Here is a 24,807-nt window from a genome sequence, read left to right as displayed (position 1 = left end):
TCCTCTTTCTCCTCATTCTTCTTCGTCCTCCGCCTCCGTCCTAAATGGCACCCTTTTTACCACATAGTGCCCTTACTCATGAGCAGAACTCTATGGGCGCCGGGAACAAAGTGGCACACTACATAGGGAGTGCATTTTGGGTGACCCCATCTGAGGGACAGACGTTTGCCTGTCTCTACAATCATGCCTCGGCCACGCCCCTTCTGTGGTAGGCAGAGAGAGGCTGAGTCACTGTCTCGCTGAAACACCCACAGTGCAAACAAACACACACAAACATCCGTGGGAAACGCCAGAGCTCTGCCACAAGCGTTTCCTTGTCATCGGTGTTGAGTCGTCGCGTGACGTTCCGCCTGCTACACCAGGAACCCACCAGAAAGAAGTCGATTTGTGACGCTCGGATGCTGGAGAGGGTCATTCTAAGTTCCTTGTCTGGTTAACGCTATGCCACGCCCACAAATGTTGGTTTCTTCTTAACCAACCTGACCTCCCGAAGGACTGCTTATTTATTTATTTACAGTTATATTCCCATATGGAGTGACTGAGAACATGATGTCTTTTACGAGTTTCGGAGAGGGGATAAAGAAGCCAACAGGTAGTTTGGGATGACCAAGTAGCCATATTGGTCTGAGGGTCAGACTGAAATCGACTGAATCATCTATTCGGTCCCATAAATCAATGGGGTTCATGTAACTGGATCCATAAACCAACCAACCTTCGTCCAGCCACAAATAGATTTAGAAGAAAAAAAAGAAATCACCATTCAAAACCCTGATGTGGCCTTTGAGCCAATTCATTTCCCCGCCTTCATTTGAGTCTTGGTATGCAGAGCAATTCTGTGGAACTGTTTTTAAAAATCCATAACATTGGTAGGTTACCCCTCTCAACAACTCCCCTTCCCTCTCCCCCATCTCACCTCTCTCCCACCTCTACCCGCCTCTCTCTCTCACCCCCTCCCTCTCTTCCTACTCTCTATCTGTGGCTAATTGTGCAACAACTCACTGACAGTCAATTACTTGACTGTCTATCTAGAGACACTAATGTCCACCAAGCACCAAGCAATCTATAGACACTGGTTTCTCAGACTCTACCTCTATCTCCAACCTACATCAACAAGACAAGTGGTGTATATATATATGCAGACGGCAAACATACAATAAATGGATCCTCGTGACTCTTATGTGGGCGCGGGACCGACTTTGGGTCCCAACCCATAGTTTTAGAAACCCTGCTCTGGATGCGTGTGGCTTAGAAAGATGCACTGCTGGTGTTTCTTCACTGACTTCACGATTAGGTGTGGTTCTGACAGCTGTGGGCTGTTACTGTACAACTGGATAGTACATGTGTTTGTGTGTTTCTGCGAGTGTCTTCTGGCATTGTCTAGTTGAAGATGTGTGTGTGTGTGTGTGTGTGTGTGAGACAACCTCTGCTTTACTTACTTGGCATCTTAACCCCCCCCCCGCCCAGCAACATTCCAGGCAGTTATGAAACAGATTCATGCTGCATTTATGTATTTGTTTTACCTTCCCTGTTCTCCCCCAGACTCTCCCTTTCTGTCCTTCTTTCTTTCCTTCTCTCAATTCTTTCTCGCCTTCCTTCCCCTCGCCCCATTTCTCATGCCCTCCCCCCCATCACCTCTCTCTCCCTCCCTGTCTCTAGATCCAATGTTAAAATAGCTGAAATTCCTTCACTGAAGGCGTTGTTTGGCAGACCCAATGAAATTGTGCCAGGGGTTTGTGGAGAAAGATCTGTTGAGACAAACCTCAGATTTATCCAGCTCAGCAGACAAGCAAACCAGCTGCTTACTCACTGAGCCCCTGACACACACGCACGGATACACACACACGTGCGCACGGATACACACACACACAAGGACATACACACACACACACACACACACACAAACACAAGCACGGATACACACACACTCACAAGCGCACAAAATGGGAAAACATCTGAGGCCAGAGTTTAAACTTTAAATCTCAACAGCCCAAATGGCAGACTCATACAAAACAATATAGAAACTCTGAGCAAAAACAGTTAACATTTCTGTGTCCTGTGGCTCAACATTTAACCATGAAACAATCCTCCCGTTTTTAGTCAGATGACAGAATATCTACCAGTATACCAAAAAGTAAGTACAGCAGAAAGACCTCTGAACATACTCTATTTACTCATACCAGTTACACAGAGAGGTTTAGGGCTGCAACATTTTCAGAACTTTCAACAAATCCGAAATACTGGCTAGACGATTCCCTGGAATCGGCAAATATCTGGAATTCTCCAATTAAAGATTTTTTCGAAAACCAGGGAAATGACTTCGTTTAAAGCATGTTGCAACCCAACACACCAAGTAAATAATCTCTGAGTCAAAGTCCCAGCTGTCCCAGCACACAGAGCTGCAGTCGACTTTTCTCTGGGAATTCCGTCACACAGTTAGACACCATAAGAAGAACTAGGTAAAGGAGACTTGATGAAGTCTGAGTCCTGGACTGGAGGACCACATTCCTGCTATCTCCGGTACTAACATAGTCAGGGTCCTACCTGGGTCTCCTCCTGCAGAACTCTGTACTGCTCCTTCCAGACCAAGATCTTGGACACCTCGTCCTTCCTCAAGGCCCTCTCCTTCTTCAGCTCCGGGCTCCAGAAGGTCTTGATGGAGTTCATGGACGAACTCAGCTTGCTCTCCTTCACGTCCGCCTCCCTCCGAAGGAGCTCATTCTCCCTCAGCACCTCTTTTAGCTGGGCTTGGAGGTCCATGATGGTGTTGTCCCTGGCTTGGCGTAGGGAGTGGGGCACCGTGGCCGCTTGCTGGAGGCCGGTCTGGGACGAGCTCATGCTGTCGCCCCCAAACGCAATGCTGTCGCTGGGTGCAGGGGAGCTGCCCTGGCAGACGTTGGGGCTGGACCCTGTGGCGGTGGCCCGGACGCCATAAGGGAGCCTCCCTCCGCTCCGACCCAGGGTCATGGTGCTCTTGGGCAGGCTGGAGTCGTGGTTGGGGTTGGGGTAAACCTGGGTCTAGAGTAAATCAGAAAAGTTTATGTTTATTTCATATTTATCCACGTATGTGACACAATTCGTGAACGGGGGCGTAGGTCGCATGTCACTAATTTTCAGGAGAGACGTTTTTAAGAAGAAAAACATGTCCTGGGACATTTAGTCTTTTTTGCAGAAATGCCTTCTTGAAGATGTGAACTTTCAGGTGTCTTAATAACAATCTAGTATGCGAAGTGTAAATACGAATACAATTTAAAACTCAAACCCTTGTTTAACCAGCGGAAAATACAGGATTTTGGCTTGACATGATTGGCTAACATAATGAAGGGGCTGGACATGCTGACATACTGAGTTCTGATTGGTCTGCCAAGTCACTGATTTCAAGACTCTTTTCTCAGGACCAAGTAGAGCAGATTATCAACTTTTAAAGCAGCATATCTTTCCCATAACTTCATCAAACAGTATTGTATTATATACCATTACAAAACTGCAATGGGACCCCATTCAGGAGTTCTGTCACATATTTTTCAATTAATGTCAGCAATTTCAGTCACTTAGCAAACACGTTTCTTTCCAGAGGAACAAGCAGTGTATTCAACAGAATTAACAAACAACAGTTAATATACTGGCAAAAGAAAAACAAAGTCTTAATTTCACTCCAGACAAGACTCCAAAGGGGACACGCCATTCACCTGCTGGGAGATGACCTCGTTGTCGCTGAGGTACATGGGACCTGAAGTGGCATAGGCCGCGTTCATAGACTGGATGTTCTCCATGGAGAGGGTTTTCGCTCCGGGGCCCCCCAGGGGACCGCACCCCCCGGTGCTGTTGGTCCGACGGTGGCCGAGGCGGGGGGAGCGTGGCAGGCGGGGGGAACGGCCGGGGCTCTGGCTGCCGCCGTTGTTGCCCTCCATCTTGGACACGGAGCGTGCGCCACCATACATCCTGAAGGGTCGGGGGTTAGGTGGCAAAGGTCAGGGGCAAAAGGGGTCCCTGGCTGGGGGTTAAGGGTTAAAGTGGAGGCACTGAGACTCAATGGCACTCTGATGGCACTCGAATGACACTCCACAATGTGCTAAGTGGATGATCCTTAACACTATGATAATACTGGGATGACTGTTACTTGGAAGATCCTCCAGACTCCAGGTGATACTCGGATGACACGGATGATAGTCTTCACTGTGATTTTGGATGATATCCCACACTGTGATGTTTGGATGATACTCTTCACTGTGGTGTTTGGATGATACTATTCACTGTGATGTTTGGATGATACTATTCACAGTGATGTTTGGATGATAGTCCACACTGTGTTGTTTGGATGATAGTCCACACTGTGGTGTTTGGATGATAGTCCACACTGTGATGTTTGGATGATTCCCCACACAGTGATGCTCGGATGATATGAATATGCAATAAATATAGACTTGCTGATGAAGACAGAGAACACTGTGGTTGGTTACTGCTAGTCTGTCTTAGCTAAAGGAAAGGAACAGGTTGCTCATGACCAATTAGGTCCTGTATTTCCTTCGACGGTAAACTAGGTCCTTGGCTTATGAATTTAACATCCGATTATTCCATTTGTCCTGTGATGAGGAAATGATCTGTAAGACAGGGACAGAGGGGGAAGAGTTAAAACCAAAACAGAAAGGGAAAGAAGTCCATTCTCCTGAGCCATGTCACTCTGTCAGGAAACAGACAGAACTCTACGTACGAAAAAGAAATTAAAAAAGAAATACAGAAGTACTACAAAGGAAGGTTTAGGTACAATCAACTGTCAGAAACACCATGTGACCATGAAACTGTCTCCCCATGTGCTGGACTGCAGAACACAGAGGTGCTGGGACAGACGGGAACAGTGGAACAAAGGCCTGATGAAGAGCTATGTCTCCTCAGTCTCCTCATCTCGCTCTCCCCTTCCCCTCTCCTCTCCAGACTGCTGCCACTATCTGGGTCAGTCTGACTGTATTTATTTACTCTCCCTCCCTCCCTCCCTCCTGGTTTGCCTCCCCACCAGGTGCCAAGCCACCCCATTCATTGCCCGGTGTATCGCTTCTCTCATATCATTCTCACTCCCTCTACCTCCTTCTCCGACACCTCCTCCTCCCCCACTCTCCCTCTCTCTCCCTGTCCTTCCTCCCTTTCTTCCAGACGGCTATGCCCACTTCCTTCCTAATAATCACCTCTAGGGCTTCCATAATAAACTGGCTTCCAGGGAGTCACCCCACCCTTTACTATCTGAAGAAACTCACCTCCTATTCCAAACACACACACACACACTGTACGTCACCAGCCAATATAAACGGGGGGAAACAGATCAACACAGCTTGGCCGCACCAGATGTTGGGAAACCGAATACCTTCTCGACAGCACAAGCTGTACCTTTCAACGACGGACATGGACTCACTGTAGTTTATCCACATGCAGTCGTGTCCAGTGAATTAGACCCTGGAAATACCCTTTTAGACGACAACAGTGAGACAACGAAGTCATGGGGACCCCTTTTAACAACTTCCTACAGGAAACCTCCTACAAGGAAGAGCATAGCAGACGCAAAGATGGTAACAGAAAAAAAGGTGCTGAAGAGGTGAGTGGAGGGAGGTTGTGGGGGACTAGACGATAGACGGCATCATCGGAGAACGGGGGGGGGGGGGGGCAGTGGCGAGGTCTGCTCTAAAAAGGGAACATTCGTCAAATCTATCACCATTACCTTATTGGCCAACTTGAGTCAGATTTGGATAGATTTGTCTGTTTTTGCTTCATAACACTAAGAAATGTTCCTTTTCAGGTTTAGAATAAGATACTGCTCGTCAAAAAAGAATGCAGCTGATTGATGACATCCATGCGGCCGTCCTTTAACGATTTCTCAGCATTGTGTGAAATACACACATGAAAATCAACTGAATTCAGGGCAATACATTTGATCCAAAAAGGAGGTTCCTTTCCACACGTTTCCATGACATTTCCAGGACGTTCCCATGGTTCGGGTGGAGTCCCATTAACCTCCTGTGACAGCACAAACATTGTGAATGCATGATAATGGAGACACCATCCGGTGGCAGGTATCCTGTGTTTGACCAAAGACATACAGGATCATTTCATTTACTTGTCCTTTACAGCATCCCTCCAAATTCCTGAAAGGAAATGTGAACTGCGTAGCTGGATGATTGGACCTCAGGCAACACAAGAACGTCCCTCAATTTTGCTGTGGCTTTGGGTTATGTGGTCTGTCTGATGACGGTCATCATAATGATCTGAATTACTGTGAGTCACAGTGAAAGGCAGGAATACAGTCGTTACATTTGAGCCATCTGAGGGCCAGGACAATGTTGTCTGGGAAAGCCAGATGCACAATTCTCCCGTTCTTTCAACGTTGCCAGCACAGAAACACCAAAGACGATGCTCTCAGAGAAAAGACAAATGAAGCAACAGCATGTGAGGGAAAAGCTAACTGAAAATCAATTGAAGCAAATCATTTCTGGGGAAATCTTAAAATACTAAGCAAACAACACAAAGCTCTATCTTTCCAAGATGCAGATGTATAAAGAAAATGTATATATAATTGACAAAACAGCTATTACAGACTCCCAGAACCCTGGCAACTGAATGGGGCAGTGGTAAAGTCCCCCCCTCACATTCAGTGTCTGGGTGGGGGGGTAAGTCCAATGAAATATGTCTGCCTTGATCAATCGCGTTCTAGAAAATCCTCGCAGCTTTAGTCCTCTTTCCAGTACATCAAGTAATTAGCATGGCCTCACCCTAATGGACAAGGGAGTCAAAGACCTACAGTTTTCAGGTTACAGAGAGACTATAGCCTCAATCTGTGACCACAGTGCAATCAATCAATTAATCAAAATTATTTATAAAGCCCTTTTTACAACAGCAGTTGTCACAAAGTGCTTTTACAGAAACACCTGGCCTTAAACCCCGAGGAGCAAACAACAGTAGTGTTGAATTTCAGTGGCTGGTAAAAACTCCCCTAAGAAGGCCGAAATTTAGGAAGAAACCTAGAGAGGACCCAGGCTCGAGGGGTAGACCAGTCCTCTTCTGGCTGTGCCGATGTAATTAATAAATGCATGTGGGCTAAATCCAGAGTCTATTTAAATTTAGACTAGGTAGGATGTATGACCAGATGGACAAGGACAGGGACAGCAACAGGCCCCCCAAACCAGGTACTCCGCAGGTGTGGACCAGGACCTCATGTCCTCCTAAAGTTTAAAACGGGAGGAGACTGCAAAAGTTCAGAAAATGCATTCCTCATATCAACAACGATTTATAGCGGAGAAGGAGAACTTAGTGGGGAAGGAGAACTGACCCAATCCCCCAGAACAATAGTATAGCAGCGTTTAGCCACAAATCTACTGCACAGATTCCGTCAGACTTGGACCCAGATGGTGAAGTCAAACTAAAAGGATTCGTCAGTCATTGAACCAATTGTCCTCTATGGGTGTGAAGTCTGGGGTCCACTTACCAACCATGCCTTCACAAAATGGGACAAAGAATCCAGAGAAGATCCTCCTGAGATCTGTAGTTGACTTCACTCGTCCATCTGGGCCCTCGCTATTCTCACACTAACAACCACTGAGTGGAAAACACATGAGAACAACACCCACTATTTGGGGGATATGTAAAAAAGCAGCAGTAACATTTTTGAGAACGCGTATTTGGAATTTCAGAGTAGCCTATTTATTAGAATAATAAAAATTACGATTTGAATTAATAAAGCATAAAAATGGAGAGAGAGAAATGGAGAGCGAAAGTGAGAGAGCAAAAGGGAAACCAGAAAGAGGGCGAGGCAGAGAAAGAGAGGGAGGGATGTGAGACAGAGGTAGATAAAGAGCGATGGAGGGGGGAGAAAGGAAGTGGGAGGCACAGAGAGAAGGAGAGCGGTAGAGGGAGGGAGGGAGGGACATAGAGAGAGAAGGAGAGAGGGAAGGAGGGAGGGACATAGAGAGAGAAGGAGAGAGGGGGGAGGCAGAGAGAGAGAGAGGAAGGTAGAGAGGGAGGGAGGGAGGGAGGGAGGGAGGGAGGGAGGGAGGGAGGGAGGGAGGGAGGGAGGGAGGGAGGGAGGGAGGGAGGGAGGGAGGGAGGGAGGGAGGGAGGGAGGGAGGGAGGGTTGTAGTATTCCACTGCCTCTGTTCCTTAGTGGTTCTGAAACCAGTGTTCCAGAAAACAACATAATCAGCCACTGTTTGTCAGGAGACGGCTGGTACGCTGTCAAACACTGATAAAGATATCACACACACACACACACAAAGATATCACACACACAAACACAAAGATATCATACACTCACACAAAGATATTAGACACACACATACATAGATAGATATAACGATATTACGCACGCGGATATTACACACACACACAAAGATATCACACACTCACACAACGATATCATACACTCTCACAAAGATATTAGACACACACACATAGATAGATATAACGATATTACGCACGCGGATATTACACACACACACAAGCAGAGAGAGAAGGAGAAAAGAGAGAGAGGGAGAGAGAGAGAGAAAGAGTCAGACAGACAGACAGTCAGACAGACAGACAGCCTGTGTAGAAGGCCTGGCAGGCAGCGCCTCAGGGCCTCTAACCACGGGGTGTCCTGGACCAGGAAGCTTGCAGCATCATCATCTGATAGGTGGAATCCAGCTGGATCAAAGGGCCTTGTGTCTGAGTCGTCTCCACATGACTGGACCTTTGTTCCGTCAGACAATGTTTGTTTATAGTGTTTCAAAAACCATTGGTCAACATGTTTAGTTTTTTTTTTAAACGTAATGAGTCTTTTTTTCTTTTCAGCGACGCTCCAGTGTTTTGGTTTGCACCTTGACTCAGGTTGGTTGAGCGTAACGTAAACACGCGCGGCGGTAAACACTCAGAATACAGGAGAGAGTAAAACTGTTACAATACATTCAGTCAGGCTAGAAACAGTATCACCAGACCCAGTATCACCAGAATCAGTATCACCAGACCCAGTATCACCAGACCCAGTATCACCAGAATCAGTATCACCAGAATCAGTATCACCAGACCCAGTATGAACGTCTCCTCCATGTTCTCATTGACATTGGCAGCTACTGGAAAATCAGGCACGGCAGGACCAGTAAAGAAGAAAACGTGCAGCCCCGAAACTGTACATATCCGTCATCAGCAAGAAGCAGCTGCCAGATCAGGAAAACTCAAGATAAATAGCTAGTTACTAACTCAGTAGCAGCAGCTAGTTAGCTTGTTTTCAGGGGGCCAAGACACAGTCTCTTACTAATCACCATGGCATGAATTTAAGTCCAATTCAAGTCATTATTAACTTGGTATAAATTATGACAGTACAGCATGATGTGGATATTTTTTTTTGCTATGCCCAGCTCTACTCACACATCTAGGATCAGCTAAGAGGATGAATGTCACAGTGGAGAGTTTGATGCTTGAGTGCTTTGGTCACCTCTGCTGAAATCAGAGCCAGTCAGCCACAAACACACTCACACTAAACTGACCATCTGTTCCCTCTCCCCTCAGGTCAAAACACACACACACACCTGTACAGAGCAGGCCAGGACTCTGCTTCAAGGCAACCATTATAAACACACACACACACACCTGGACAGAGTAAATACAGTTTACTCAGTGGCCATTACAGTGCGGACCCTAGCGAGAATCTCTATCTTCCAGTGCATTCACACTGTCAGACAGACCAACAGACAGAGACAGACAAAAAAAAAGACAGTGGCAGACTGATACAGACACAGAAAGACAGACATAAACAAACAGACACAGACAGACAGTCTGGGACAGACAGAGACAGAGAGAGACAGCTCTGAAACCATTTCCAAGCTCTGCAATGCCAAGAGCTGAGCAGGGAGAAAAGTTCCCACATTCAGCTGGTTTTGGGGGTGACCTGTTCTCCGAACACACTGAATCCCAAGCATCAGAACAACCGATCCAAATCAAATGACAAACAAATCGTGGAAACAAGGCTAAACTCCTCCTCGCAATTCACAAAATACAGACGAATTGAAGTGAGTATTTTCCCCCCAAATGAAAACCCTGAAACCCATCTGTCCTGCGCTGGGGCCAGGGCAGACGGGTGTTAGCTGACAGAGCAGCAGCGGGATTCAAACCCATGCCACGGCGGTACGTGCACCCGGGACAGGCTCTCCGACCACAGGACCACCCTAGGCCTCAGACCCTGCCTGTACGGGCCGATGCACGTCTCACGGTTTGATAAGTGACCCCACATCGTCTGGCGTTCTGTAGGCCAGACCGGTGCATTTCCAGACCTGCCGGGCTCCTAACCAAGACGCACCGACCAAGAGAGACCAAGCATTGCATAACCATGATTCTCAAGTGTGTCAGAGCGCCTGTGGCGTTTCGAGGAGAGCGCGACTCAGCGTGTGACTAGGAGGGGGTCCCGAACGGCACCCTAACGCAGCAGTCGCCTGGTTAAAAAGCAGTGCTCTAGAGAGGCCACGGGGGCGCCAATCGGGACACAGTCCTAACATTCAAATGAGAGGTTCTCCGATGAGCAGAAAGTGATTATAATGTGTCCGCGAGGGAAAGTGAAGATGTGAGAGCGAGCCAAGTCGAACCCTGTTTCAAAGTCACTGCGGTATGTGCACATCAAAAGGGCGCCCGGAGCCATGAACAAGCGCCTGAGCAGTGAAAAGGTTAAAGAGATCATAGATACATGTTAAAACTCTAAAAGCATACAGTGGGGCGAACAAGTATTCGATACACTGGCAATTATGCAGGTTACAATGCAAAGCATGTAGAGGTCTGTAATGTTTATCATAGGTACTCTTCAACTGTGAGTGAAGGAATCTAAAACAAAAATCCAGAAAATCCCACTGTATGATTTTTAAGTAATTAATTTTCATTTTATTGCATGACATAGGTATTTGATCACCTACCAACCAGTAAGAATTCCGTCTCTCGCAGACCTGTTAGTTTTTCTTTAAGAAGCCCTCCTGTTCTCCACTCATTACCTGTATTAACTGCACCTGTTTGAACTCGTTACCTGTATAAAAGACACCTGTCCACACGCTCAATCAGACAGACTCCACACTCAATCAAATGACAAACCTCTACATGCTTTGTAAGTAGGAAAACCTGCAAAATCGGCAGTGTATCAACTACTTGTTCTCCCCACTGTATGTTCGGCACGCCAGTCACATTAACTTACACAGGTTGGCTCATGACGTGATGATGTACAGGAAGTGGAACGCTGACACTCAGACTACGAAAAAAACGACATCATATCATTTCAAAATTGCAACAATATGTTTCCTCTAAACCTCCTCCTCTCCCCGTAAGCCAATGTCCTCTCATCGTAGAAGAGCTTTGAAATCTTCTTTTTAAAGAAGCCCAGAGAGGACAGAGGAGAGGTGAGGACATCTGTTTGATAACACCCCAAGGAGGTGTTACAGGTTTACCAGATTTACAATTTTTTCTCCGTTCCCTGGTAACACAATCAGAATGGATCAACCAGTGCTTTTCCTGTCATACCTGGTGTTTTCCCACTATTTAGTTTTCGTCTCTTTCCCTCTGCTTCTCCCTCTCTCCCTCGACTTTGTTATCTCCTCCGTGTTCTTTAAATTCTACTCATGCTCCTTCTCCTTCTTCTTCCCCTCACTCTTCCTACCGTCTTCATCCTCCAGGTGGACTTAAGGGGTAGCCCTGTGACTGACAGAAACAAACTAACCTGTTTTCCATCGGCACTGGAAGCTAGGCTGAGGACATATTCCTAAAAACCGGATGCCTCTGTTTGCCGGAGTCTCCAGAACGTAACCGTACACCTGGCTGAGAGGAAGAGGTGGGCACCTCTCATCCAATCAATATTACTATCTAGCCGTCTGTCTGTGTTCTTACTCCTTTCATCCAGCATCTGTTCCTGTAGCATATGCTGCCCCAGAGATGTTTAGAAAGGCCATCACTGTCTGTCTTTAGCGTAACGCCAGGAAACGCTATATTTGTCCGTCTTTTTTGTGAGGTGTCAGAAAAAGGTGTGGACTGACTGTCCCTTTCAGGGAATGGGCTATTAATACACCACCATAATTAGGGTAGCAGCACTCATTACTATGACGGCATTAAAAGAAAGTATGAAACAGATTGAACTTCGAAAGGACAACAGCTCAAAGGCGGAAGACAAAAATCCAGATTTGTTTATTCTACAAATAAACGACTGCAAATAAACAAACTTTTTACATGCAGCAGAGTTTAACAAGACCAAAATCTTTAGTGTCTGCATTGGGTTGGGGTTTTAGCATTTTTGGGGCAGTTCTGAGCCCTTTTCATAATGAATACAAACACACCTGGTATACATTTAGAACTTCATCACAGCAACCTACCCACCTCATTAACAGAATGGCCAAATGTATAGTTGCAAAACGGCTGGAAGTACTGGCTGTCCCCAGCTCAGGTCAAAAGCAATTGTTGGAGAAACAAATTATTCCTTCAAATCCTGCTGGCACTATCAACCCGAGGGAATTGATGAGGCCTTCATTACAGGGTGATCCTTCAAACACAGTGTTATTACTGGTTATAAGGCCTTCAATACGGGATTATCCTTCAAAACAGTGTTATTACTGGTTATAAGGCCTTCAATACGGGGTTATCCTTCAAAATACAGTGTTATTACTGGTTATAAGGCCTTCAATACGGGATTATCCTTCAAAACAGTGTTATTACTGGTTATAAGGCCTTCAATACGGGGTTATCCTTCAAAACACAGTGTTATTACTGGTTATAAGGCCTTCAATACGGGATTATCCTTCAAAACAGTGTTATTACTGGTTATAAGGCCTTCAATACGGGGTTATCCTTCAAAATACAGTGTTATTACTGGTTATAAGGCCTTCAAAACGGGGTTATCCTTCAAACACAGTGTTATTACTGGTTATAAGGCCTTCAATATGGGGTTATCCTTCAAAACACAGTGTTATTACTGGTTATAAGTCCTTCAATACAGGGTTATCCTCCAAAACAGTGTTATTACTGGTTATAAGGCCATCAATATGGGGTTATCCTTCAAAAACACAGTGTTATTACTGGTTATAAGGCCTTCAATATGGGGTTATCATTCAAACATGGTGGTATTACTGGTTATAGTTCAGGCTGCTATTAGTAGGGCCTAACCTAAGCAGACCAGGAATTACGTTAGAGGGATTTAAAGCATTGCTAAGTGAAACTAGTAGACATAGATTTTTACTAGCCCAGGTCAAAAGTCTTTACAATTAAGTTTTGTTTTTTTTCATCACAATGTTACAGTCAGTGTTCTTTTTGGGCACACTTTCCAGCAAGGTCTAGCCACAGGATGGAGGAACAATTACATTTCCATTTCCATCCAAGTTGCATAAAAGGTTAAGAATCCACACTAGCTGATTTCAGCCACACGGCCAGATCGTGATCATCAGAAAACTGTGAAGCTGAAAAGATTTACGATACTGAATGCACCATAAGTCACTCTAAGATCGAAATGCTATGAGCTGGCAATGCTAACGAACTAAACCGGACTAAATTACAGTACAATCATAAACATACAGTGCATCTCTGGATACTAGCCTTTGCTTGGAACATAGATGCTGGGTTAGCAAATATAGGGCAATGGATAATGAAAAATATTATAACATTAGGCATAATATTATTGTTCTTCCAATCTAATCTGCTTTAAAGCATTATTGACTGAGTAGCTGTTAGGCTATTTAAGGTTAAGCCTGCTATATTCAGTGGTGCATGAATTACAGATATACTTCTCCATCCCCTTGAATATACAGTGGTAATTAGTATTTATATTGTATTTGTTGGCCCTAGTCTTCATTGAAAATGAGAATTGGTTCACAATCGACTTACCTGGTTAAATCACGGATAAATAGAATAAAAAACAAACACGGTTACTAGCCATGATGAAGCAACTTGTTGCTTCAAGCTTTGTCAATAGGGAAATCCTATCGTAAATCCTCACCTCACATTCACATTAAAGTTCATTTCGGATTATTTTAAGATATGCTCTATAATCGATTGAACAGGTCGGTTAAAAACTGGAGAAGCTTTAACGTTTACACGGGATATTCTGGAAGTTATCAACAACCGGGGGCTTTTTGACTCCAATGCTTTGGGAGGAGCAGGGAAAAGGCGTTTCAATGGGCGGCAACAATATACACTGGCAGTAACATTCACAGATTTGAGTAATTTATCTGACGAATAGTCAGAGCGATTTACAGACAATGTCCATATCATATATTTGTTTAAAGTGCAGATACTTCACAATGTATTTTCGTAACTACAGTACACAAAAAAGTCCCGTAAGAAAACGTGTCGTATATAAAATAATGAGTGATATCGTAAAATGTCGACAGTTTTTTGTGTTCATAATAATACGTAGGCTGTGTGTACAACAATCTGGCAAAATAGCAAATTGCATATTGCCTTCTCCAGATAGCGTAGAAGTAACAATTTGCGACTAGACGGTATATTTTCCATGTACTATACGGTTGTCAACTTGCTATGTTGGCCACGCAGCTATTTGACAGCTCTTTCGCAAGTGGCCTCAAAAAAGGCTGACCAGTGAGACTAAACCTTAAGACCAAGACAGTCAAATGAACACTCAACGCCAGTAGGCTATAAGAGAGTACGGCCACACCATCGCTAGAGAACGCTTTAGTTAGCAGTAAAACAGCCAAAACACCGCCTAATCCTCATGAATACAATGAACTATACCTACTAACGTGAAACCCAATTGAAACGAGACACCACAAGTCCTCTCACGCTAAATATCTTTTCCCCGTGCTTTTCCCTCCTCCATTTCTCTCTTGCGCTACAGAACCCTCCGAATCGTTTCCAAACAACAAGAAAGTAAAGCAGCGAATAGTTACAGTAAATGAAAACATGACAAGCTAACGAGACCAGTACAGCACAAGACAAAACACTCAACACAAGTAGCCGAAATGACTGCTCTTTCTTGAGACGTTCACACACGAACGGACACACACACACACACACACATACATACATACATACACACGCAGACTTTTCAGACCAGTCAAAGGCTTCACTGATCATTGAAACTCACTTTCTCAAGCCTAGCTACGTTCTTCTCATAAATCCGGTTTGTCCGCTTCTGTCCAATCTCTGTATCCGGCGTTAGACAGAACCGTTAGCCTTTGAGGAACCGTTACAATGCAATAGAAAATCCCTCTTCTCGGAGTAGTTGATTTCTTTTTTCCTCTTTTGCCAGCTCTACCAGTAGATCCCCGAGCCAGGGCGCTTCAGTGACGTAAGGATCGGGATGTGCGTTCACGAGAACAGCCTCCATTCCAACCGACTCCACCAGGGGCACGTGCACGAGTTTTTCCAAAATCAGACGCAGGCGGGCGCCATGCTTGAGGTCACTAGAAAAATTAAGGGGTATTCCTCCGTGGCGGACAAACTGCCAAAATATAATACACTCTATTGTAGACCCTAAGCAATGCAGGCAGTTTTGACACACGATGCCAGGTATTTCAAACAAGAGATGGTGCACTGTGTATGAACAAATAACTTACTAAGTAGGCCTATCAGATATCATTCACAGGGCTAAGTCGTTTTAATGGATGGTTGTATTTAAACAATAAATCAGAGGGGGTGTAATATAAAGTTAATAAAGGTCTGTTGTCAAGATACAATGCAATGCTGGGTGTCTGGATGCAGCTGCTACACACTGCAGTTAAGCCCAATGCCACACACCCCAGAGGTCACTTATCCCATAATAAACCGGTAGACAACACAATTAGAACAGAGAAAAGCATTTTCTTTGTCATACCCATTTTATACGATCTCATATAAGTTCGCCGCCGACACACAAACATACACTCACACACACGCTCACACACACTCACACACACACTCACACACACACTCACACACACACTCACACACACATGCCAAAACATTTGACCAAGACACGATGGTAGTACTTTATTAATTTGTGATTCCTTTTACTATTTTATCGCCTCAGCAAAGAAATATTAAAGAAAAATTATATGTTAAAGTAAATATTGCAAATATGTAAATATACATTAAAATAATTGATAAAATACATTGGTATACATTTTGGAGTTATAATAATAATATGTTCATGTATATGAACATTTATTTATTTGACAAAGCGATGATTTAAAAATCTGCATGGAGACTTTTATCTGATTTCATATTTAAAAAGTCACACTTTCTCCTTATAAAATGTAATAATATGTAGGTCATTGACTATGTTGTGTATTGTGTGTAATTTTTCTGTGTTTATGTTTTATGTTTTATGCCTCTCTAGGTTTGGGGTTCCCTTGTCCAGGTTTTTGGTTACAGGTCAAGACAGCCGTCTGGGTTTTGGGGTTACACGCCCGGGGTCCAGTCTCCTGGCTAGGTTTTTAGGTACAGTCCGGTCTTCTGTACTCCAAACGCGGTGATGAAGACATTAATGATGGTGGTGATGAAGACTAGTCCAGTGGCCACATTATTCATAATATCCAGTTTCCTCTGGTTGGCTACATTGTTCAGGTCCTTACGAGCTGGAACACACAGAGGAACACGCTGTTACAACCGAGGTGAGATGTTATTGGTGTAAAATCATAATCAATAAAAATAATGAACAGTTATAGTAATACAGTTATTTGTAAAGTAATACTCTGCAAGCTCCACTGGCTTCCCGTAGAAGCTTGGATCGGCTGCAGGATCATGGTGTTTGTCTATGGAGCAGTAAAGGGAACTGCACCTCCCTACCTGCAGGGGATGCTTGAACCCTACCACCCTTCCTGTACGCTCCGATCTGCCACTTCATGTCTTTTGGCCACCCAACCCTCACGGGTGGGGAGCTCCCGTTCAGCCAAGGCAAGACTCTTCTTTGTCTTGGCACCTCAATGGTGGAACAAACTCCCCCTTGAAGCCAGGCAGCAGAGTCCCTGCCAATCTTCCAAAAGCGGCTGAAAACCTACCTCTCTGAGTATCTTGATTAACTTGTGTACATTTACCCAGAATGTGAGTCTCTTACATTTACATTTTACATTTACATAGAACATGAGACTCATACATTTACATTTTACATTTACATAGAACATGAGACTCATACATTTACATTTACATAGAACATGAGACTCATACATTTACATAGAAGATGAGACTCATACATTTACATTTTACATTTACATAGAACATGAGACTCATACATTAACATTTTACATTTACATAGAACATGAGACTCACCCATGGCAACAAACAGGACACCAGCCAGTACCTGCAAAAGCAGTGAAGATCCAATGAGGACCAGAACTGTGATGTAGTACCTGTAATGGTAAACTTTAGTTTACTTTATTTATTCAAAAACGTCCAGTCGGCCAAAGCCAGAGTACCAAAATTCAAATACTAAATTGTTTTATTTTGAATGTTCAGAAAAATCCAAACACACATAAGTACCTGAATTGTGGGCCTTGTTCCAGAACTGCTTTCAGTTGGGAAGCATTAGCCATCAATAGGGCAACGTCCAGCATGCTCTCTGCTAATGTCTTCTTTGTGGCATAGTGGTTCAGATTCAGTGTGCCCCCAACCTGAGAGACAGGGGAGGGAGACAGATGGTAGGGAGACAGAAAGGGAAGGGAGAGACAGGGGAGAGAGAGGGAGACAGGGGAATGAAAGAGGGAGGGAGACAGAGGAGAGAGAGCGAGAGACCGGGAGGAGAAAGGACAGAGAGACATCTCATATTAAGAAAAATTATCTAATTTATTTACCTTGTCATTTATGCTGGTTGCTAACACCCTGTGCAAAGCTAATATTCTAACACTTGACATTTCTTTATCCTTCCTAAAATTTGTAATATGTCTGTAAAATCTCTATATTTTTCAATTGACTGAGGAGCAAAAGAGAGGGCGTGTGTAGGAGAGGAGTGTGTTAAGTTGGTTACATGTAGTTATGTGCTCTGGAAGAAAATGAATGGAATCAGATACTAAACAGGAATTTCTGCTCACTTATCAAAGTGAATGGTATAATCTATTGGTCCTGCTTGGTAGTGTACATCTCTCATGTCTGTCTAAGCCCCGCCCGGCAGAGAAGTCAGGATCTCCCATAAGCTGTTTCGCATCTCTCCCTCTTGACAGTAGATGGCACCAAATCCTCACATTTGATAAGCAAAGCAGTTACAACGCACCAATAGATGGGAGCAAAGTGGCTCAAATAGAAAGTTGGAGAAGGTGCGAGGACCGGGATTTTCTCATTTGGGAGAAGTCCACCCTAAATCCTCTCTCTGACGTGACCCAGAAACCGGTAAGTGGTCGAGCGGTCATTATTAGCATGCTTGTGGTACAGTGTCTCCTCCTTGGATAGTACATTTTTGAAACGATACTTGTGTCCTGCAGAGGAGTTTTGAAACACACCCTTGGCATCGTCTTTTGTTTTACTGGACTAGAAAGAAAGACATGCTGACATTTAAACTGTTGGTCATGAAAACGTTTTGCACAACAAACTTTCATGAACACACAACATTTCTGGTTTAATAACGTTACGCTTCACGACGTGTGCAAGTTGAAAAGGAAAATAAAAATGTCATCTCATACAAGCCCTCGTTCACATATCCCTATCCTTGCCAAATTAACTTGCCGACTTCCCCAAAGGAAGGTCGGAGGAGAGAAGATGAAGGAGTTAGCTAAACATTTTAGATCATTTGTCTACGCACCGTGCGCTCTGAATGAAATGCAACCAGACTGGACCGGATTATTTCTATACATTCACATTCCCCTGGCGTGTCTAGCTGTCAATACCGATGTGTGTGTCAATACCTATGTGATTGTGATTAAGTATGTGAAGTATTGGTCTTCAGTATGCACCGTACTGTGTATTAGCAAGTGCATACATGCTTTGCTGTGGGCTCATGGGAAATCATGTGGCTGCAACCTGATCGTCACCAGTTTACCAAGCACACAACGGCACAAACCACTTATTTAAACTATTTACCTTCTTAAATTCAGATTGTAAACCTAATCTTTAAAAAAAAATCCCTTTCGTTTGCCACAGTTAATATTATCCCTAACATATATTTTACATTCAGAAAAGAATAATAGATATTTCTCATATTATTCTCCACGTGTGGGTGGATACCGTGGTAACCTGATAGTAACCTGTCAGACCCCTCCAGGGTAGCACAAACACCCCCCGGTTGTGTGTGTGTGTGTGTGTGTGTGTGTGTGTGTGTGTGTGTGTGTGTGTGTGTGTGTGTGTGTGTGTGTGTGTGTGTGTGTGTGTGTGTGTGTGTGTGTGTTTGTGTGTATAGGTGTGTGGTGGAGAGAGGTGAGGAAAGGGGCAAACATCCAACCACATCTATTGAGTGGTGAAAGCACATGGAAAGTGCTTCAAATTGAGGGGGCTTTAGGGTAACACTTTATACGCTTATAAGGTTTCTGAATAATCGGTTTTCAACAGGTTATAAATGGTTTTCTAACCATTGAATTATCAGTATTCTTACATTTGCAAATATCAACAAGGTAATTTATAAGCTACATTCCACATAATGCTTTTTCACATAATTTATCATGTGTAAAGTATTACTAATATATATGTGTTCCACAATCACATCTGAAGTTTAAAGGAGATCATGCTTTTTCTGTTGCTGCTCCAAAGTTGTGGAACAGCCTACCTTTAGGTCCTCTGCTAGTAGCAACATTTTTAAATCTCACCGTAAGCATTTGAGTCTGCAAATGGGTAGGAAATTCTGCTTATTTTTGTCATGTCCTATAAATATGTTTATTTGGCTACATGTTTTGACTGTACAGCACTTTGGTCGACATCAGTTGTTTTTCAATGTGCTTTATAAATAAATTGACTTGACTAATATAGGCTACAACTAACCCACTAATTAGACAATTTGTTGTGATTGTTTACAAGGTATTTGTTAATGGTTCACTAAGGGTTTGATTAACCATTTATTTGGATATTTATAAATGCACTTAATTAGCCCATACATAAATATGAGTAAAAATCACACTTACTAACACTATTCACCAATAATTGACAAACTGTTAAGCAGACCCCAAACTAGTGTGGACTATATCAATGTTTTCAACATTTACAAATGACTTTGAGTATTAGAGATTCTTATATACAACTTACAAAAGATGAATAAACTATTTTGCAGCCGCTAATCTAGTTTGCACTATATATACTCTATAAACCCATGTAAAAGGCTAAACATGACATTCAATTGTAAAAGGGCACCACACAAAAGAACTATAAAAACATGTTTGATTGGAAAAGAGCGTCACCAGAATTCCAGGGAAAACGATGCACACAGAACCCATATTATCGACACACATCGCATGCTTCTTGCATTTCCTCTTCTCCCAGTTTTTAAACCCACCGGGGTTTCAGATGGCCTCCTCTGCCCTCCTCTGCCCTCCTCCTCCTTCAATGCGTTTTGAGGAGGAGACGGGAGAGGGCATGATTCAGATCTTCCCAGTGACTGAAAGACGCCACATGAGGCCAGACAGAGAAAGCAAACGTCAATATGCACAGAAAGTCTGGTAACAAACATCTCTTATTAAACGCTTGTCTGACACACAATATCTGCTGGATAGTCTGACTTGGGTGCTTTGAACATCAGCGGGCCTTTAAAACAGTTAACATTTTAAAACTGGCCTTAATGACAGTGGGAAGATCTGAAGGGCACCCTGCTTGCATTCTGTCCACTCTTATAAAACCCATTTGAGTTGAAAGCCAGAGTGTCTCCTCCTCAGTCCTGCTCCCCTGATGCGCTTTGGGGAAGAGGCGAGTCAAGCGTCTGAGTGGCCTGATTCTGGTTTGTTCTGCGGGGTCAACTGCTGCTGATGCCATAGCTTTATTTTGAAAGCTTTTTATTTTTAATCAACCCTGAAAAAATAGATTATTTTATGTAATTACATTTATAATTAAATAACTACATATATCGTAGTTCAGTGTTCACATCATTAATCACATGCATTAGTTTAATTAATTATTTTCATGCTGTGGCTAACTGACAGAAAGTGAATAGGAAAAAGCCTTTGTTGGATACTTTTTTTCAGCCCTCATTTAGCCATGTATTTTAGAGAACAAAACACATTAAAACATAAAACAATAAGCAAAAACAGCAAGCATCTGTGTAACAAAGAAAAGTTCACATTTCTGGAAATTTAAACTAGGTTGAAGATGACTGAATGGAATGCCAGTTGGTATAAGAAAATACAGGTATAGTTGACACGGGTGGACATTACCACCACACTTACACACTCATTCATTCACACTGCAGTTGGAGAGGACTTTTAGATTTAAGCATTTGCTAGAAGGGACAGGAAACTTGACAGCATCAACACTACAGTTACTTCTCAGAGAAACTTGACAGCATCTACACCACAGTTACTTCTCTAAGAAACTGGACAGTATCTACACCACTGTTACTTGTCGTGGAAACTGGTCAGTATCTACACTACAGTTACTTCTCTAGGACACTGGAGAGTATCTACTCTGCAATTACTTCTCAAGAAATCTGGACAGCATCTACACTGCAGTTACTTCTCAAAGCAAAAGACTCAACAAACTCGGAAACATTTGCTGAATTTATCATGAACCAGGTCAAAATATTGGTAATTGCTAACACGATAAACTCCGCAAATGTTTCCAAGTTTCAGGTTCTTTGTTAACATCCTGAGTCTGACAGAGACCATCAACATCTTGCTCAAAAGCCTGGACTGGCCCAAAAACCTGGTCCGGTCATTTCTGTCTTTCACCACTCCCAGACCAAGGGACCGCTGTCATTTTCTACAGATATTACCCCCACAAAATTGCCAGAAAAGGAGCTGAGTACAGAGACATTATGTACAGAGATATCGAATATACAAGCTCAGACTTGACCCCTCCCTACTCCACCTAATGTCAAGTGAAGAATAACCTCCAGATGCGAGATGATATGTCTGGCATCTGATCCAGTTGCCAACAGATTACACGCAGCAGGGGATTAAGGGATTTGCATACAGCACTCTGTAGTCTATTTGGAAAATGTAGTGGCTGTCCCTGGCTTAACTGGGTCAGTCTCATCCTGCAAAGTGACGCTAAATTAGGTGACAATGACCTGCCGGTCCCCTCTGGATTATTTAGCGTGTAACCCACCCCTCCCGGTCCATTCTGGACTTGCCACTATGGTTTATGGATTTGGTGTTGATGTGTTGAATCCACCCGATTCAATCTCTCTGAGGTTTTGGTGAACTGGTTGTATGCTAAGAAGGATACAAAATGTCCAGTTCACATCAGGTTGTTATTCAAAGTTGTTTGGTATTCATTTCGGCTGTTATCATTGCCAAAGCTTGTTGCCTGTTCCATCCGCCTCTACGGCGATGTGTAGACAAGTCATCAATGCCTTCCCAAAATGAGGAGTCAGTGGTTGACTCCAGGAAATGCCTTCCACCTCCTTCCCTCCAAATTGGACGCTCGGGTGAATCACGGAAATTCCTCGGCGGCGATCATCTCCCACAACCTCAGGTGGGAGGACGTCACAGTGATCACCACAGAGGATGAACTGCCTGCTGCAGCTGTAAAAAACCAACCAGTCCATGTTCATCCAACCCATTATTATTATTGTACAGAATACACACTATGAAAGGAATGTGTGGCCCCTGGGGCATGAACAGTCAGGACTGTGCCGACTCTTCAACACAGAAACAAAGCACTTTGATCACAGTGACCCTGAGTCGTCCTGTGACCCTGAGTCGTCCTGTGACCCTGAGTCGTCCTGTGACCCTGAGTCGTCCTGTGACCCTGAGTCGTCCTGTGACCCTGAGGTCTTTGTCGTTGCTTAAGGTGCACATGTAGCCCGGCAGGACGGTTTCCCATTAATCAGGCCTCTTGTCCTTTTAGAAAACCTTTTCCTTCACCATGGTCTCTATCCAATAAGCTGTACAAAAATAATAACTGGAGCAGCCCTCATGGCTCTCATTTTGGTGTACGGTTGAACCTTCTGGGGGACCACGATCAGTCAGGAGAAAACAGTTGTATTTTCACGGGAGCAGATAGGGAGGGGATTTGAATCTACATAACGAAATGTTATATGATGAGCTCCATCTTGAATGGTTAGGTTGACCTGCCCCACAAAGGGATCTATATAATCACAATCTGGATTCATGCATCAATCATAGTGTCGTATCTTCCGCCTGAAGCTCGTTGACATGGTTGGTCTTGGCACTGCATTCATGGCCAGGTCTTGGGACCCAATTTGAGACCTGCTAATCGGCTGCAAACCATTGGTACTTGGGCATGTTTAGCAGTCCGGGTTATTGCTGAGGTTGTGACCCTGAGGGTTGTCCCTGAGGCATGACCCTGCTCTTAGACCCAGTTCCAATTTGTTCTGTGTGTGGTGGATATTAAATACCCCTGACAGTCTCTTTAATTACGGCTTGTCCCTGTGTTTTATTGTTTGAAAGACAAACAATGAAAGTTCCTTCTAGCAGCTCAGTTTCTTGTAGCTGCAAACATTTTAGATTCTTCACATTCCGATGTTCTTTTCTAGATGTCGTGGAAACAATTTTATTATAACGATGTCATCCATCTTTCATCAACTCCTTTGTATCTCTTCTAACCAGGAGATCTGAAATTAATTTGGAAGCATTTTGTTCTACTATAACAACATTATTTTTTTTTGTATTGATGTTTATATTCTTCGACTCATGAACCATACAGTGTACATAAAAGGGAATTAATAGAATTTTGTACATATTCATGTTCAAAGTCTTTAACTGATCCATTTCAAAACATTTCTAAATGTACAGTGCTGTGAAAAGTTAAGAATAAATTGTCTAAAGCTGTTTATCTGGGCAGTGTTTAATTGCTTGTGAAAACAATATAATGTAACACTATTATGAAAACAAGGTAACATGAATACAAATTAATTGAAATGTTGTGCAATGCAAAGAATTGGCAAACTGAAGACAGAAAAAGTAGTGGAGAACCCAAAAGACTATTGTGGTCACTCTCATGAAGGAAATCCAATGAAGTGCTTGTTCAGCATCTGGCAGAGTCATCAGGCACTAAAGGACATGTTCTGACCAAGAGAAGCCTTACCAGAAACAGGCAGAAACATTATCTGACTCCAAATTCTCTGCAAAGACAATTAAGACCTGCTCAGATGTCTGCAGATGCGTTGGCGGCGTTCTAACGTTTTCCTGCAAGAAGCTTAGAATAATTTATCTCCCGACTTCTTGAAAGAATTACATGACAAAGGTCCACCAATGCTTCACTTCGGCATTCTAACAGTGTAGATACACTAGAAGCATTGCTCTGCATCAGCATCACATTGAAATGACATTCTACCTGCTACACCAGAAACCCTTTTCATTAAAAAGACTGAAAGAATGCACGTGTCAGCCATTGAGAATGTTATGCTTGGCTTGATGCAACGCGAGTAGAGTAGTCATTTATTTGTAATTTATTTCAAAAGAGCCATTCCTGAATGATTGATGGCAGATTGCCACACTGAACGCTCAATCGCTGTAGCTGGGTGTAGCTTCTGGGAAGCCATTCAAAATACTGACTATGTCATTGCATTGACGTTTGTCACAACAATAGACTGGCTGAAACGCCTTCAGAAAGAAAGAAATGCCACAAATGTACATATAACCAGGCACACCTGTTAATTGAAATGGATTCCAGGTAACTACCTCATGAAGCTGGTTGAAAGAATGCCAAGAGTGTGCAAAGCTGTCATTGAGGCAAACAGCAGTAACTTTGAAAATGTATGTTGATTTGTTTAAACCTTTTTTGGTTACTACATGATTACATATGTGTTATTTCATA

General features: G+C 43.5%; 2 protein-coding genes across 13 annotated transcripts in view; both read right to left on the bottom strand.

Annotated features, from left to right (window-relative positions):
• The window catches only part of LOC105024897 (ELKS/Rab6-interacting/CAST family member 1), a 254,096-nt gene extending 238,842 nt beyond the window's left edge, over window positions 1-15,254 (bottom strand). For 10 of the 11 annotated variants that reach the window (XM_034287688.1, XM_029114443.2, XM_034287690.1 and 7 more), the window contains exons 1-3: window positions 15,068-15,254; window positions 3,687-4,598; window positions 2,542-3,015 (exon numbers count right to left, since the gene is read on the bottom strand). In XM_034287688.1, coding sequence (XP_034143579.1) covers window positions 2,542-3,015; window positions 3,687-3,938 — 726 coding nt within the window. In that variant the 5' untranslated portion in view covers window positions 3,939-4,598; window positions 15,068-15,254. Of the gene's footprint in view, window positions 1-2,541; window positions 3,016-3,686; window positions 4,599-13,848; window positions 14,140-15,067 lie in introns of those variants that run through there. The other variant, XM_034287689.1, reaches the window with a different exon arrangement.
• Window positions 15,255-16,064: 810 nt separating this feature from the next.
• Window positions 16,065-24,807, bottom strand: part of ninj2 (ninjurin 2) — a 31,786-nt gene continuing 23,043 nt past the window's right edge. For both annotated transcript variants that reach the window (XM_010895178.3, XM_010895180.5), the window contains exons 2-4: window positions 17,440-17,570; window positions 17,230-17,309; window positions 16,065-16,538 (exon numbers count right to left, since the gene is read on the bottom strand). In XM_010895178.3, the coding sequence (XP_010893480.1) occupies window positions 16,390-16,538; window positions 17,230-17,309; window positions 17,440-17,570 (360 nt within the window). In that variant the 3' untranslated portion in view covers window positions 16,065-16,389. The remainder of the gene's footprint in view (window positions 16,539-17,229; window positions 17,310-17,439; window positions 17,571-24,807) is intronic.

The sequence above is a fragment of the Esox lucius genome, chromosome 18 (genome assembly GCF_011004845.1).
Source record: "Esox lucius isolate fEsoLuc1 chromosome 18, fEsoLuc1.pri, whole genome shotgun sequence".
Classification (NCBI taxonomy): domain Eukaryota; kingdom Metazoa; phylum Chordata; class Actinopteri; order Esociformes; family Esocidae; genus Esox; species Esox lucius.
Note: the sequence above shows the minus strand (reverse complement) of the source record. Positions and strands in the feature narration are given on the sequence as shown.